The sequence below is a fragment of the Danaus plexippus genome, assembly GCF_018135715.1.
Source record: "Danaus plexippus chromosome 13 unlocalized genomic scaffold, MEX_DaPlex mxdp_15, whole genome shotgun sequence".
NCBI lineage: Eukaryota > Metazoa > Arthropoda > Insecta > Lepidoptera > Nymphalidae > Danaus > Danaus plexippus.
In genome coordinates this window covers 5,507,475-5,525,662 of record NW_026869849.1, presented here as the reverse complement: position 1 = coordinate 5,525,662, position 18,188 = coordinate 5,507,475, and the positions used below count along the sequence as shown (strand labels likewise).

General features: G+C 28.7%; 2 protein-coding genes across 3 annotated transcripts in view; both read right to left on the bottom strand.

The window, feature by feature from the left end:
- The window catches only part of LOC116770151 (fibronectin type III domain-containing protein 5), a 71,470-nt gene extending 67,228 nt beyond the window's left edge, over window positions 1–4,242 (bottom strand). For both annotated transcript variants that reach the window (XM_032661506.2, XM_061527817.1), the window contains exon 1: window positions 4,005–4,242. The gene's annotated coding sequence lies outside the window, so the exon portion shown is untranslated. The remainder of the gene's footprint in view (window positions 1–4,004) is intronic.
- A 7,140-nt stretch (window positions 4,243–11,382) lies between these two features.
- Window positions 11,383–17,289, bottom strand: LOC116770401 (alpha-amylase 4N-like). Its single transcript, XM_032661863.2, has 10 exons — window positions 17,180–17,289; window positions 16,273–16,451; window positions 15,417–15,568; window positions 14,850–15,030; window positions 13,157–13,272; window positions 12,806–13,042; window positions 12,201–12,474; window positions 11,930–12,130; window positions 11,617–11,778; window positions 11,383–11,496 (listed from the first exon to the last, which is right to left on the bottom strand). Exons 2-10 carry the CDS (start codon window positions 16,441–16,443, stop codon window positions 11,485–11,487), a joined length of 1,506 nt encoding a protein of 501 aa, XP_032517754.2. The 5' UTR covers window positions 16,444–16,451; window positions 17,180–17,289; the 3' UTR covers window positions 11,383–11,484.
- Window positions 17,290–18,188: the final 899 nt, after the last annotated feature.

Sequence of the window (18,188 nt, the reverse complement as noted above, 5' to 3'; positions counted from 1 at the left end):
AGACCCAGTAATCACCTCGACTGACTGACAACCACGACATAAGGTGGGTAAACGGAAACGTTGTCTCTCTTGGGAAAAGACAGATTTAGAGCGGCGAGTAGAATAAGACAAAAGAAATGGAATGGACCATCACTAATATAATCTTGATATAAATCAATAATAAACTTTTTATCAAACAATAAAAATCTTACGATCAAATATTACAAAGTGTATAATAAATGCGGAATAAAGGAATAAACTTCAAGAAATAGTTATTTAATTTCTTTTTATTAAATAAATACACAAATAAGATTATGATAAAGTTTTTTAAACAGTTTAGACTTTAGATACATATTTATTTTATGATTATGTTTATCCAATATATAAACATTTCACATCTCCATCACAACAAAAACGACGCAAGTAAATAAACACAAAGAGACGTAGAGGTATAAAAATTGAACGGGCCATCTTTGTTTTCCTTAACAACATTGTTGTATTGTACAGTGGATGGAGTTACAAAGGACTTCAATTTGTGTTGCTAAATAATGTTAAAGTCGTTGTTAAAATTATTTAATTTGTGAAACCCTCGTTTGATGCTTAAAATAAGCCAGATATTTAAAAAGTTCATTACTATACTTTCATATAGTTTTTTAATAATTTAAATATAAAAACTGAATGAAACTGAACTAATATGGATATCGGTGAAAGCATATAAGAAATATTAATTTGAAAAGTTACATGGGGATATTACTTAAGAGCAAAACATGGCTTTATTTTATTTCATAGATCTACACTTTAAGTTATCACTTGGATTAAGAAAAAAAAATATTTTCTATCACTCTTTTTTTCGAATTTAATCAAGAGATAACTCGTTCTGAAACAATCGGACTGGACGTTTTTATATTTTATGTAGGTGTGTTATGTATTCAGCGATTCTTGTTATATCTTTTTACATCAGCATGAATGAGGTATGATATATAATTCAATAAAATTGAGGATAAGAGAATTGCATAAGAGGATAACCAAAGTTTAGTTTTGCTTATTTGGCAGACAAGATAGTCTTTAAATACATAAAGTTGAGGTAGCAAAATTTTAATAGTGTTGTATTTTAATAGAATGTAACGTATGTACACCTTTATGACTTTTATTTTAATAAAATATAATTTTTTTAAAGAGGATTTTGTATAAATATCTTTAATAACTCTAAATAAATCTTAATTTCGCAATAAATAATGTGAAAAACAACGAAATTTAAATTTTTTATAATAATAATCTGCATAAGTTTTTAGTATTTGATCTTTATTTTAGCATTTTTTTATTATATCTCGTAACTGTTATTGAGTAATACAGTTACTTTTTTCAAGTTTTAATTAACTATAGACACTAAAAACAGAAAAGATAAAAATCTCTCGGCACATTTCACGTCAGACTGTCAGAGTGACATACTTCTAAAATTGAATACATTCTATTAAAAGTTTTTTTGTGTGAACGATGTATTTTTTAAGTTAAATATTTTTTTAAATGTCAAATTAAACTTGTATTCACTCATGGTTTCTCTACTTGAATCCTCTCAGATTACTCACTTTCTTTATACATCTAGAATCATAAAACTTTTGACTTTACCTATAAATTTAACGCAAAAATATAAGAGAAAGACATAAATCTTTGTATATACACAGGTTGAATTCATAAAATGAAGGAAATTGATTGTATGACAAATTTTGCAGGAGAAATTATAATTCCCGAGACTGATTACAAGATTCCATTAGAATTTCAAAACAGGGGGGTTGTTTAAAATTTTATTTCAGAGGAGTTCATTTAGACGAACATCTGTTCCCTTTAAAGTGATCAAAGTTATTGAATTCAATGGAAATGTATCATTTCATAAACTTACACATACCATTCATGTCTATTACAGTTTTTTTTTTAATATAAAACTGTATGAACACAGGCAAATAATACAGAATAAAAAAAATAAAAAAACATTTTATACATCACTCCCGGACGGATAAAAAACTCGAATGTATAGCTATAATTTACAAATATGAAATTTAATTTTGTTATCAAACGAAACCTTCTTTTATGAACAACAGGCGAACTACATAAAATTGCATGAGTATAATCGTTTTGTAACTTGTCAGAATAGTGAGCGTCTCTTCAAAAGTAGGACAGGTTAGAAGAAGCTCCAACGACTTAAACGGGAGCGTGCATAGATGGATAAACATGGAAATTCTTTTTCTTGAAATACGGAAACTTGGAATATGAATGTTTGTGTTATTACCGAGTTTCATGAAAATTTACATTTACCCAGAGTAAATTTCAATACACAAAGTACTGACTCTCTTTATACTGATGAATAAGTATGTGCTATTTAATAACATCTTTTTAACCCTCGTTTTAAAAGGCCGTTTTCTATCAAGGTTCTATGGACTGTTACATATAATTAACTTGGTCACTGATCCGGCTCAGTATTTCTTTCGAATTTTTTTTATCCTTTACAGGTATATATTTAAATAATTGTTTTTTCAATTATAATAAGTATAGAAATTTTGTACAATAATTTAAAAAGAAATTCCATGTTTTGAAGTTAATAAGGAAAGCATTGAAACTGTTGCTGTAAACTGTCTACTACTAAAACGTAGAAGAAACTATCAAAATCGAAGGACAACTGATGAAGCCTTGTCAATAAACTTTGTCTATTAAAAACGAGTAATTGAAATGCCAGGTTGAGATGAAATATTATTTACTGAACTGTTTTATCTCCTCTAGTTAGGTAGTTTTCGACAAAGTATTAATAATAAAAAGCACAAAAAGAAGTAATTCAAATAATATACTCGTTGTCATTGAACAATTTTAATGTCAAATTATTAACAAAAACCTTTTTTTTTCTTTCATAACACGAAATCAGGTTATTTATGAGAATGTTTATTTACTTTGTTGCTCGTATCACATAACAAATTACCTAAGGTAACCTTTGTGATTACATTTTACAATTAAAACTTAGATGTTACATCTAAGTAACTCTTTATTAGTGGAAATTAATAAAAAAATTCTATTAAAAAACATAACAAAACAAAACAAAGAGGTCAGAAAGTATTGATCGTGTAATCCGAATTCATGAAATGAAAAAATAATAATGTATGTTTTACTAAATGATGTACATAAAAGCGAGTCTCTATTAATATTTAAATGAGTATTGGAGAACACCAGCCATTAATACGGCTCTTTAAGTATCTTGAGTCTAAACAGGGAGTTGTCTTAGGAACTCACGTCGATCTAATTTTAGTCGAACAGTATACATTACAAAACTAGATTAATGTAGACGTTACAAATGAATATTTTGACATTCATTCTTATTGAGTAGTGAAATTCTTTTGAAATCGCTTACAAATACATTGACAGTATTATTATATACTATTTATCTTTTTGTCTGAAGTTAAATATGTGAATAAAATAAATTAATACACTTAAAACGCCACGACTATTAAATGAATCAATAACATACATAGGTGTATCATTAATATTTAAAAGTAACATGTAACTGAGGTCGTGACATTATTATGTAAAAATTATTATTTGTTCGCACATGCTACACAACAAAATTTTCATCATTATTAAAAAGTAAATTGCGTCATAATATAATAAGTGATTAATGGTTAAATATCGTGGTGTTATAGGATGTGGGTGTATGGTCTTAATGTGGCTAATGTTAGGTTTAGATGTGTCGTGTATGAGAATTCATATATCATACGGCGAAAGATTTAAAACGTTCCCTTAAAACAAATTAACTTAAGAAGTATAAGAAAAAATAAGAGATAACTAATTTAATTTTTATAAAACTCAAAGTTCTGAATTATAATTTGTCTTAATTAGTTTCCGTATTCAAGTGATCTATCGGAAGCACCTGTTCACTTTAAACTTTGTGAGATTGTTACGTTATTTGTAGTACGTGAATTTGAACCATATTTAAGATAGTTTTGATGGTGTGCCTTGATATTAATTCCTATCATAATAAAACTTACCGTCTTGATAAATAAGTTTCAGTACGTCCGCTCGGAGACTTCTTCTCTTGAGCAATTCAAAAACTTAAGACACCAAGAAAAAAAACATTCACAAAAATTTGTCATAAACTTTCACTTTACTGTTAATATTTTTGAAGATAAAAGTATTTTTCTATGTCAGGGGAGAGGTTTTAAAACATCGATATTAAAAATTCACGGAGATATCTACGAGGGCCACACACGTCTGTCGCCGGCGCCCGCTAACTTTCGACTGAGGGTGGGTTGGCCTTTGGTAGGTGTAACGATAAATTAACAATAGTAAACTAAACTATATCCTATTTTTTCTTCGTGAAAAATTCTTGTAAAACATGTACTATATGGATAGTAAAGTTTTAATATCATATAATAATTAACAATGTGGTGTTTCAAGATTTGCACGGTAATTTTACATTATATGATACTGAATATTTGATGTCTTTGTCTTGAAATGCCTTGTAAATTCAGTATTATATATGTTTATACTATATTGTATAAGCATTTAGTATTATATACGATCAGGTTAAGCTATTTTCTTGGCTGCTGTTTGTTGTTGTTGTTAATTTTAAATAGCTCTGGCGCCAATGCGAAAATTCTAACACCATTTGTACCATACCACGATAAGACGATCGCCAAAGTGACTTAAATGTCATTGCGATATCGTTTGTTCGACGATATTAATAAAGTGCATTAATCCAACTAAAAATAGAGCTACTTTTTTGCAAACTATCTTGATAGCTGTTATATATTGTAACTGTACACCTAAAAGACGAGTGCGTAGTAATAACATTATTATTTTTTTTGCTTATAAACGCTTACTCCTAGGCATATGTTACAAATGTATTAAATAACAGGTTTTTCCCCTCGTTTATTGTATCGAATGTCGATACCATTTACTTTGCCTTGAATGAATAATTCGTGGAAATCAATAACTTTAATTATTACTGGTTTCAGAGAAAAAACGTTCACTTGAAACCGGGCCAAGGGGAGGTAGTTTATTATTTTTTTGTAAATTAATGTGTATAGAGTTTTACTTATATATTTTCTCTTTGTGAAATCTCACACCACTCGGAGAGATCCGCTTTTATAACAATGTTTAAATCTCACTTGAAAATACCGTTTAAAAAAAACGTACATAAGAATGAAACAAAAATAAGATGTGTAACAATTCTTAACTAAGCCTTGTTATGAATAATGATATTAGCGAAATAATTTTGTAAACCATAACTAGGCAAACAAAAAAAAAAGAAATATTTTACGCTTCCTATGTTCAAATAGTGCAGTGCAGTTATTCTTAAATTATTGAAATTTTATACGGTTAAGTCCATTTTAAATATATGACATCGTTGTTTTTAAAAACATTTATATATTTCATCATATTATAAAGACAAAAAAAATAAATATAATATAATGATGACATGAAAGTTGTCCACGACCATTAATATGTACTCTACCTTATATTTATTATAAACCTAACAAAAATTACTTGTTCTATTTACAAACATACGAAACTTAGTGATATCAATAATAAGAAAGCCCTTGTTATTATGAATTTCATGTATAGAAAAAAAATATTATTTTCGCTTCGATAGTTTGCTGCTAATTTTTTCCACACTTAGAGTATTTTTCTACTACAATTCATTGAATTCATAATGGAAAAATGATAAAATTGTAAACCGTCTGGTTTATATAGATACAATATATATGTCAGAAAGGTTCCATAATAAATAAGTGAATATGAAAATCTCGGATTAAAATTATAATTAAAACTAACAATAATATAATAATCAACTATTTTGTACATTTAATGAACACTTTTCATATTACTTTTACTTGTGATTAGTTGCTCAGAATAAAATTATTCATAGACAGGTATAAAATCGGTTCAACAGATATAAAATTCTTTGAATAATTTATACAATACATCGTAATCTACTAGGAAAGTTTATAACTGGCTGGATAAAAAAATATTGTAGTGTTATTTACTATTATTAATTTTAGAACAATATTCAAGTTTCATACAGAATAATATTTAATTTATACACTTATCCGTAAAACTTTCAAGTCTGCTAGATTATTCGTTTTAAATTATGGCCTACATCGCTTCAGAGCCATCGATGTTTAACAGCCTCTTTGTCTAGAACAAGAGTGTGATACCATCAAGCAATGGCCTGTTTGATAATTAATATAGAGAGACCTTATTTACAGTGTACATATTTTTTTTTATTAAGATTTAAAATGTTCAAATGTCAACTTAAAAAGTGAAGCTGAAAAATCATCCAAATTAATTATTGTAATGGGAAGATCTTCTAAACTTTACCAATTTTTCTCAATACGTGAAAGAATTTATATAGTGATAAAGTCTTTAAGATAATCGGGTTTAATAAATGTATATTGATAACAGGGACAATGATTGTCTAAGGCGAATGGGTCTCATCATACATTTTGAGGAAGTAAACATTTTTTCGAATGGACATGTGTTGACCAGAGTCCAGGGGTAAAACTCTTTGAATGGTGTTACATTTGAAATTGTACTACTTTGACCAGGCTATACAAATAAGGCGGCAAAACTCGGAAAAGAGGCCAACTAAAAAAACGCTGGGCTGGCAGTCTTTCGAAAACTGATTTTTTTTTAAATTGTCACAATATCACAAGGCTTAAAGAGAAAAAATTATTGTCTACAGATTTATAAACAAAATTTTTATTTGCAAAACTTCAAGAAACATTATATTATTGTATTATACATAACAAATCTCTTATTAAAATTTTTAAAAACCTTCAAAATGTTAAAATAGTAATATGTGTGACAAATTTATAATAACGATGGTAGGGCATTTAACTATTTAAATAAAATAGGTAATTTTAAATAACATTTCTTTTACAGAATAAAAGTGTAATGAAAAACAAAACCAATACTGTTTGATCATAGGAGTGGCTACAAATCCCCAGAAGCTTAGGAATATATTTATTATCTTTCGTAGGATTTTGGTAAATGTATTACTTAGTGTGAATTTCATTTGAATTTTAATCAAAATCAAAATCCCCCGAAAGCCTATTTATATTGTAAATAATTGTTATTATTTACATATATCAATCATAAAATCATCAGAATTATCATATACGGAAGTTTACGGATTAACGGCCTACAGATTACTTACGGATTTACACTTATTGTCATATAATATTTTTCTTGCAGCAACACTAACCACTACTATCTTTAACACCACAATACTTACTGCATTAAAATAATCAAATATTGAAATGATTATGATCCTAGATATTATTTCCTAAAATTTCAGCAGATGTTCATTAGCTGTAACAGCTTTAAATGAGTACCATTAAGCTCACTGTAGGTACTGGCTACTTCTCTCATGAAATTAAAAAAAAATATTTACGTACATGTGTACAATATGCCAACATTTACATTTTTAATAAACATAAGTGTAAAGAATTCGCATTCAGTAGTTTGAATATAAGAAAATGACAGTTTTTCATATTTATAAAATCTTTATTTTTGGAAATCTAATTTAATTTCCAAGGCCGATCTTGGAGCAAGACTGTGAACATGTTTTGAATGTAGGTATTTTTGGAACAGGAAATCTTGTGTACCCAATAAAATACAGTAATTTATTGTGAGGAACATCGTGTCAATGACGATTTCAAATTTACATTATTTTTTACCAAATGGACTGGTGATTACAATTCATCGAGACATTTATGTGACTTATATGATATAAGGCTTTGTCACTGTCATATTGTTTCATCCACATCTGTGGTTTTTATAAATCGCAGGATATTTTTAACAGTTTTCAAAGCGTTATATAACACGAGGACGAAATTAATTAAAAGTTTTTTAATAAAATATTATTACAGTCCTATTTCTTTTTAGCTAAATGTCTCTAAAATTATTTATCACGTTTCGTATACAAATACTAGGTAAACGGATTATTATAAAACTTAAAACTTAAACTTTGTCGCTCAAAATTTATAATTATCTGTTTGTTTGGTGTCTGCAAAATCCTCATTTTACCGAAATCAGTTCAAGGAAATGTTGTAAAGACAGTAATAACAACTCCTTGACTACACATTGTGATATTACTGTATAATATTAATTGTATACAAAATGTAATTATTTTGACTTTTGATATTGAACGAAAATTTCATTTAAACTCGAACTACGTAAAAATAAGGCAAATTGCCTAAATATTGCTTGTTTTCTTGATATATTTACAAATATATAAATAGAGTATTTCTTGCTTGGTTCAACTACTCAAATGCTGACATTTTATTTAAAAAAAATTGCTTTTAAACGCAAACTTAACATTTTGATCTCGATTATATTTATGTGCAATTTTTTTGGTAGAAAGCTAAAAATGTACAATAAATCCTATTCTTGCAACATATATCACTCACCGAATGACAAATCATGAGTCTGCGCTATGCTTTTTATTCTTTGCTTAAATCTTATTTTAAAGTTTAACATGATTTAATTAACATTTGATATCCATTTTTGGCTCAATAATTTCAGAAAGTGTACACCGAGACATAACAATTAATACTCTCTTGTCAGATAGGCGATAGATTGTGTTATTGCATTTGTTTCCCTTAAAATCGTATTCAATACAGCCTTTTCAAATCTCAATATATTACAAAACTTACGTTTAATTGTTTGCAAAAACTGCCTTGCCAAATTACCATAAAAGAGAAAAAAATGCGCTTTTCCAATAGAAATGATTATCATTTGATTATAAGGATTTGTTTTGTCTCCCAATACTAGTATATCAAATTGCAAAAATGTTTAAATTACAATTAAATAGATTTTAATATTTTCTTTATGATAATTATTAATTGTGATATCTATATTTAAAATTTAGGTTATGTAATTAACTACGTACGTAGTTATAAATGAAGTTGGACGAACAGTACTTGAATCTGCGTCCCTTTAAAAATAATCAAATGATAGGATAATAATGTTTTCTACCACTGTGTATTGAAAAAATTGATATTAACATGAATTTTTGAACGTGAACCGTACCATCATCCGGTAATAGAAGCAAAAACAACTTTGAGTTGTAAGAAAACAGAACTTAATATAAAAAAAAATGCTGAATAAATTTTTGATAGCATTTATTAAAGTCTTTTCAAAACTTTTTAGAATTTTTCTTTCTTTTTTATAATGCTCATAATCAACCAATACAATAGAAACTATCGCGTTTCTTAATGAAATAAATCCAAGTATTTATCGCTATCTTGCATACAAACTAAGCAATACATTTTATAACAGTACTTCACCAAATTGGGAATTTGCATCAAGTAGTAACGAGAAACTTGCTAATATCTAGCTAAAACGCTAGATATTATGCAGTCTAGACTTGATAGTACTTCCATTTCAAATTTAGACTTTATAGCTCCATAGATTTAGTTAAAACTCAAATGTATTAAAATGAGCAGATTTAAAGATAAAAATCCCATAAACCACTGTATTTTTATTTAACATATAAATCACTAGTAATTTATTCGTCACCATACTGAATGAAGTTATTTCAGTTCAGAATTCTGTTTCGTCTCCGGTTCCAAGATTAATAATAATATTATCTCTTATATATCACTATTAAATCAACAAAGAGTTTTAATTTCAATGTAAATCGACGCTGATTATTACAGTTGAAAATAATTACTAGTTTATTTATCTGTTAAACGAATTCATAGAGTATTTTGTAAAATTATTAATTCTCATATGTATATAAAGAAAGTACTTAAGCTTAGGTTGTTTATTGCATTATTACAAATCCTTAATAAATTATCGTTTAAATTTTATCAAACATTTGAAAGAATAGATTATGACATCTAAGACTTTCGCAAATTTTATTCATTTAAATGAAACTAATATTTTTCGGATATACTACGCGAGCTTTATTTTTTGTTAAAACTACATACTCTCGACGTTTCGGTGACTTTTCAGCAACCGTGATCACGAGCAGACGAGATGTGGATGTCTGTCAGTTGGTCCTGTTATTTATCATCTACGACCATCCATCTCTTAATTTTCTGGCGTACCGGTCTGAATGCTGGCAGAATGCGCTTACGGTCACCCGAGGTCTTGCGGTGTTGTCACGAACATGGGATTTTATATTCTTAAAAATAATAGTTTCATTTAAATATTAGTTTCATTTAAAAGAATAGATAATATCGATAATCTAAATGTACCATAAAAATACCTCCAGTCTCATTATAATATATTACTTAAAACTTCGTGCTCAAAGGATGCTCTATCTAAATGAAACTAATATTTTCGAATTACTTTATCGGGAGTATGTAGTTTAAAAAAAAAATACGCGTTGTAATACGAAAATATTAATTTCGTTTAAATGAATAAAATTTGCGAAAGTATTAGATCTCATTAAGGATTATCTATCTTTACAAGACAATTACGATGTAGAAGCCGTTCTAATATTTCTTACAATTTAAAAGCTAAATAGAAGAAGCGACTGACCTGGATACTGGCCTGCTAATATGACATCTAACGACTCTATTTCTAAACCTTTTTGAACAAAGCGATTTTACATCCAGGCTTTAAAAATATATGAAAGATTCAAAATACAATTTAAAATTTCTCCCAACAGAATATTTCAAAATTGAATTTAAGCGAATCCATTTTGTTCTCATTTTAAAAGTATTACCAGTAGTATTATAAACATTGTACGAATTTATGTGTCAGAAAATATTTGCACTGCGACTTGTTATGCACAAATCTGATATATGTATATATAATCGAAGGAATATATGTAACGAGCTAACGTGGTGACTTAACTTATATTTAAGGGATAACAAATGTTTTATAGCTACGTAATGAAGGAACATTTGCAGGTTTTTGTGTCATAATACTAATTAATTTCCCAGGTCGGGCTAAGCTATGTTACGAATGTGTATTTATTCTTTAATACCAATTTTAATTGTTTCAGCCAGCGATACCACACGTCTTGATGATTGAAATTTATAATTACACTTAGAGTATGTCTTTAAATATACAAATACATTTTTTTATCAAATAATCAAGTTATGTCAAAGTTTTTGGTAATAAATGATAATTTTCTTGTCATGTCATATGTCATTAAAAAATTATATGTTTTGGTCTTATTTATGGATTCTTAAACTTTGAACTACTTCAAAAATGGAATGAAAGCTTTTACTTTGTATTAAAAATTTGAATAGTTTATTTTTTTTTAATCTTTTATGCTATATCGAATAACACTAAATTTAGAGTTTAAGTTTTGTATACTACCTTAAAGTTCTCGATACATTATTTTGACATCTGTTTTCTGGCTTATACATACGTAAATGTAAAAATTGAGAAATAAACACGTTTAGGATCTTATAATTTATTTACAAATCATAGAGTGGATGTAACTTTTTTATTTTTAACTTCGATCACATGTGTTGTAGTTTTAAGCAACTGCTGCACCTTTTACAGTCTTGACTGAAATAAAAACAAGCAATCAGTAAACGTTTTTTTTAAATACAAACAATTCTCTTTTTTTACACCAATTAACATTCTTCATATGTTTAAAATATTTAATTATAAAATAAATTATGTTACCTCGCTGCCCCTGTGAATGGCAAGGAACATGTCGTAGTCGTTGGCTCCAACGTGAATACGGGCGCGGCCGTCACCTCCGACTGTTATAGTTTTGCCAGTGCAACGATTGTTTCTCTTCTCTCCGGAGATAACGTCACAGTAGTTACCCGCCGGGAGGCAAGTCTAAAAGGAGATTAGTTTCAGATTAACTATTTTAGACAGTTACTATCAGTACCAATCAAATCAAGTAATCAAAGCTATTTTACCCTTATAATTTATTATTATGATAGTTAGAAATGTACTTCTTTATTATTTAGGATATTTTATTTGATACCTGTAAGTTCTGATTCAAATCCCAGCCATCTCGGTTGAAAGCTATAAAGGCTTGTCCTCCTCGACAGAAAGCGATCTGGTTGCTACCGTTGTCCCACCAATTAGAAACACGAGTGTTTCCAGCGACGTTACGGAAAGCAACCATGGCATAGATCTGACGCCATCTGTGCTCGCAGATCCAGCCATTGCCACAACTGTTGTCCTGTTGAAAAAAAAAATCTAAATTATCTTACCATTAATCAACCAAAATCAACCAAAATCATTATACGAACCGAATTGATGGATGGAGAAATAATATTGCCTCGGTTGTCCATTGGTGGTCCAGCCTCAGTATTATGGAAACCAAAACTGCTCATAAGCTGTGGTCGTCCATATGGGTGAGCTAACATAAAGCCAATAGCTCCCTTATAATTGCGAGCTGTTTTGTGGGTCAGAATATTTCCACCAGCGCCATGCCCCCTTTGATTGTCATGGTTATCGATGAAAGTAAGAGCATCGTCTGAAGAACCCAACATACCCCATTGAGGTCCAAAGTTCACCAACCATCTGAGAAAATGTATTACCTTGTATGTATATTAAACCTATTTTTTTATTAATAATTTTTTCCCATATACATATATTGCAATCTAAAATAAAGGAAATCTCTTCAACATATTCCTTATTAATATGATAAACGATAATTTTAGGTACGTTTTAAATAGTCTACGTATTGATTGAGAGACTATCTATGTTGTTATCTATTTATAATATAAATAAAAATGACGTAACAGACGTCCACGAGAGGAATTCAACTGCACGTTATCTTCTTGACTAACTGTTGTCTAGTTGGACGAATAATAAGACTTATCATATTTAAAAGGTGATTTTGTATACGAACCTAAGTTGATTGTGACCAGAGAAAGCTCGGCTAAGCTCCATACCATATTTGAACTCAGTTACCGCAGCGAGAGGTGTATATTCATCACGACTGACAGCCTCTCCTCCGAGATCAATTACTTCTTGATAGATGTAGGGACGAGCACCAGATGGGAAACCATGTCTGGTGTTAAGATTCTTTAGCCTGCCGTAGATGATCCTCAGATCATTCGGCCACATATGTTTTGCGGCGTCAATTCTATAATCACAGAAGACACAAATGAGTAAAATAAATTTTACGTAACTAAATATATCACTTATTCTGTACTATTTGTTGTTTTTTATTATTAAAGTGTTGTAGAACAAACTTTACCTAAATCCAGCAACTCCCAAGTCGATGAGGCGATTCATGTAATTAACAATTTGAGTGCGGACGTATTCTGATCCCTGGTTCAAATCTTTCAAACCTGAGAGCTCACAGTTGCGGACCTAAAAGAAATTGTATTAAAAGGTAAAGTAAATAGTTCACGTGATTTTTCGATACCGTCCGATTTATTATCTTTGAATCATTATTTGTCACCGGTGTTTATATTTCATATTTGCATTTATATGGCGAAGTGTAGATTCAAGTAAATTAATATTTCATAAAGTATTCGTACCTTCGCAATGAAAGCCTTCAATTTAATTTCGCACCCTCCTAAATCTGATATGACATATTTGAAATGAGTGTATGTTCAAAGTGAAATACTGAAATTTATTCATAAATAGCATTGAATTTATTGCGTTTAACTTTAATCGAAACTGAAAATTTATGTTCCAATTTGACGTTAACATTTTACGTTGAATGACACCGTATGTTGTACTATTTATTATAAAATATTTTAATTGTAACAATATATGTCTATACAGCTGATTGATATATTAATTAATCTACGAACACATCTCAAAACCCACGGTAATGGTTAGTTAGGGAGCCAATAAAAAAAGGGGCCCGAGATAAATCCCGCAGGATCACAGGATATGACTTTAATAAATTACAACAGGTTCGGCATTAAACTCTTAAATGAAGGACTTGTATCTTACTTATGCGAACTTAGTACGTAGTATATTAAGTAAATAATTTGTTACACAGGAGGATAAAACATCTTAGTTACTTAAATTCATTAAATTATTATTCTATGTGATCTTATCTAAATAAAATGATCACAAATAATATCGATTGGCCTCTAATTTCTAGAGAAATCCATTACATTACAATGATAAGAAAATATCATGAAAAACCAAATTATGAAAAAAGGCATCTATTGTAATATTTACAATAAATAAATTGGAGCGCTTGACTATTCGGAAGATTCTATACAAATTTATAAAAAAAATGAATTTCAAGAGATTTGGAACAAAAACTTTTTATTGCTATTTCGATTAACATTATTTTCATTCATATGAAATTGTTTTAATTTCAAACAATTTCTTCTTTTGCTAAACGTTAGATTTATGACTGTTTTTTATCGAATTTATAAGTATTTAACTAAATGATTTTTCACTACCCGTGGTAAAATAATTTGACTTTAATACTCCCTTATTAAAAATTAAATTTCACACGCTCTTCTAATTAGTATCAGTTAAATATTGTTCTAATAGTAATACATGTTGCAGCTGTCCTGAAGAGTCGTAAAACTGTAGAGTTTACCGTATGTATTGTGAATTATAATTAATAATATATATTCATACATATGAAATACATATGTATCTATATAGCGTTTCACTTTCACATGTTATATATATATATATGATACTACTGATGTTTCTTAAGTTAATAAAAAAGCGAAATACCTTAGTTAAAGTATAAATGAATAGACCGTAAAAATATACGTATTGTCTAGAATCTGCTCTATAACTTAAAGTTAAACATAAAATAATATAATGAAATTCACAGTCTCCGATAGAAGGATGAAAAGTTTTGATTATTCCGAACTTTCATGATGCTTTGTTGGCATAGGCGTTAAATTTGAACGAGCAGCTTTTGAAGGATGCGTACAAATACTTTAGTATAATAAATGACTTACTCTGGCTGCATTGTTTCTGTAATCATTGCCATTAATGACGCACTGAGGCCAGTTGAAGTCGTTTCTGCCATAGGGAACACCAGGATAATGCCAGTTACCAAAGTTGGCTGTACTGCCTCCGGTTCCAACGTTCTCATTCCATGTTCCAGTCATGTGATTAATGATCGCGTCTACATAAATCCTATATAAGATTTTTTTTATAAAAACCGTATTTTTAAGAAAAGTTTTAATGTAATATAAAAAACAGGTTATGTTAACATTATTATGAATTACAATGAGGATGTAATCCGCTACCAATTATAAAACTTCCAAAAAAACGAGGCAATCTAATGTCTTTATAATTGAATCATATTCTAATATATACATTGAATTAAATTTTCCCCGCCGTTATAAAGGAAGAAGTTTAAATTGTTTGAATGGACCGATATTAAATTAGCTTAACTCTTCTTATATATTTTTCATTTCCCAGATTTCAATTATCTTTCATGCAAATATTCATTTTAATTTTAGATTATATACTTTAGAAGTTACTTCATTCTGATTTTCTAAGTAAACATTTGTATTTACCGAACACCAGCATTGTTGCATCTTCGCACCATATTCGAAAACTGTTGTTCATTGCCAGACCTGGTTACGAGACGATAGGATATGGGCTGGTATCGCTCCCACCATGGCCGGTTGTGAGACCAGATAGCAAGGTTTTCATTGGGTGGAGAAATCTAAACAAATTCTACAATTAAGGCATGACGAGTATTTTTCTTAAATATTAACATTTCTTAATTCCTTATTTATCAGCTGTTTATAGCAAAGAAGGAAACATATTTTAACCAAAATATCCTTAAAAAAAGTTTTTATTTAATTAAATCAGCCACAATTCATTAAATAAATTGAGTTCTTATCCCCGATGCCTTGTACGTTTAATCAAACACAGGGTCTTAGTACCCTAACGTTGATCATTCAATGACATCTACTAATTAAGAAAGGAATCCAAGGTACCCAGTAAATTATTAAGAAACATAAAAAATAAACCTTTCAATGTATCCATGACTAATTTGTTTTTCTTCAAAATGTATAAAAGAATTAAATGTTAATGAAAGAAGAAGAAACAGTTTTATTGTGTATATTATTATTTATATAAATCTCACTACGAACAAATAATAATGATGTTACAATGGCCCAGACAAATCTCAATTTATTTATTATTAAATGTATCTTTAATAAGAACAACTAATATAACCCTCAACTAACATAATTTTAATGTTTCGAAAGAACTTTTAAAAGTAACAAGAGCAACTAACTTCGATAAGTGGCGTTTACAAAGAGCAAACTAATTTTTTAATTATTACAACATGATCAAAGTACGTAATAATCATAAAATTCGTTCGTAAATCGAAAAATAAATAATCATTATGTCAGATAGTACCTGAACACCACCAAATCCCCTTGGACCTAGGAATCTTTCACATTCAGCTGCTATGTCGTCCCACTTCCACTCGAACAAGTGGACCATTGTGGTACGTCCAGAGGCATAGTGCGGGTTTTTGTACGCAACAGCCAAAGACACGGCACACAGCAAAAGGATGAAACGCATCATCCTTGCTCCTGGAACACAAGATGTTTATGTCTAATAACAGCAACCATATAAAAGATTGAAATAATTACGGTTATTGATTTCATGTAATTTTGTTACAAATTTAAATCACGTTTTGGGACAAAATATATGATAATACTTGAATTAAGTTAGATTAAGAAACGTTATGGAAAACTAACTTTGCTAATGAAGTCTACACCCAACCCCAAAATGACTTGATTAAGAATAATGCGTGTGCAATTATACAATGTATAATTATATTATGTATAACTATATAATGTACATATTATTATATTATGTATAATAATATAATGTATTATTATATTATGTATAATTATATAATTGCACAAAATATTTCTGTGATATTCGAGATGAAGATTCATTTAATAATTAAATTTGTCATAAAATTCTATTTAACATTTCACGTGTAATTTTTATTATCTATAAGAAATGTTGTAACTGTTTTTATTAATAGATATTTTTTTTAAATACCTACCTAATATTCACTTTTCGGTATATAAATTATATTACATGCTTATAAAAAAGACGAATTTAGGACTAACCTGTTGTTAACTATCGAACATTATATCTTAATCGTAGTTATGGAGACATTATGTATCTCTTATTATAAAGCGCATGTATAATTTGATGTTTAGAGCACTTTTATAATATATACAATAAAACTCTAACAATTCACTGAAAATATTAATAACAATAATAATTTAATGAAGCAACTTACCAAAATCCCTTCTCTATATGTAATCGCGTTTATAATCCTACCACCAACTGACTCTCCAGCTGACAAGCTACTTATAAAAGGCTAGATAAAATCTCATTATTTCATTAGATAATTTATTATCATAATGTACCATTTAATCTGTGATAAGATCTAAAAATACCAAAAAAAATAATAATTTATTGATAAATTTAAATCTCGTCATGGAATATAAGTTTATACTTGTTGAGAAATAGAATTTTATAATTTTAATAGACCTAGTTTAGAGTATAATTTTATGTTTGTGGAGGTAGAAGTAGGTTCTCTTGATCGAAGCGTTTTTTATGTACTATATATGAATACATCGCCAATACCTATTCTATATAGTTACAGTTATACAGCATTACAATGAACTAGGCTCATACTTTTTCCTAATTTTAGTATTCCGTCACAAGACAATTTATGAAAAACTGACGATTATTTTTAAATTATGTCCGTGTCGTATCTAAAATTAATTAATTTTCTTTCTTTCTTTGGCCTCATTGATAAATGAACGTAAAAAACAAAATAAATACGTACTTAGATAATCTCTTAAGAACCTACAAAGTCAATAAAGGACATAATAAAGTCAGCAGCGATCTGAATATTTATCGTAAATACAGAAGAAAATACATTTTTATCTTTTGCTTTGTAGGACCCCCTTCAAAACTAAGTTTGTCGTACAGAATAGGCCACAAAGGAACCGGAAACTAATAACATTGAACATGGACAGGACATAAAGCATTATATTTCTGGAGATCAAATTGAAAAGGCAAGACGATACAATTATTTGAGATGACAATGACTATGTATTCCAGTTGTTGAATACTTACAATTCCTGTCCATGGATACAAAACATCCTGACGGACAGAGGAAGACTAAACACAATATGCTGAACTATAAATAGATCGGTATAGTAACTATAACAAAATTATATTCAGGAGAACATAATAGAAGTTCGTAAAATAAAAAATTTTTGTATCATCATTACGTA

Excerpts from the sequence above, each read along its gene's own strand:
- LOC116770401 (XM_032661863.2), bottom strand. The coding sequence starts at position 16,443 with ATGATGCGTTTCATCCTTTTGCTGTGTGCCGTGTCTTTGGCTGTTGCG. Across the intron at positions 12,131-12,200 it reads TTTCTCCATCCATCAATTCG|GACAACAGTTGTGGCAATGG; the intron begins GTTCGTATAATG and ends TTTTTTCAACAG. Across the intron at positions 11,779-11,929 it reads ATTTGAATCAGAACTTACAG|ACTTGCCTCCCGGCGGGTAA; the intron begins GTATCAAATAAA and ends ATCTCCTTTTAG.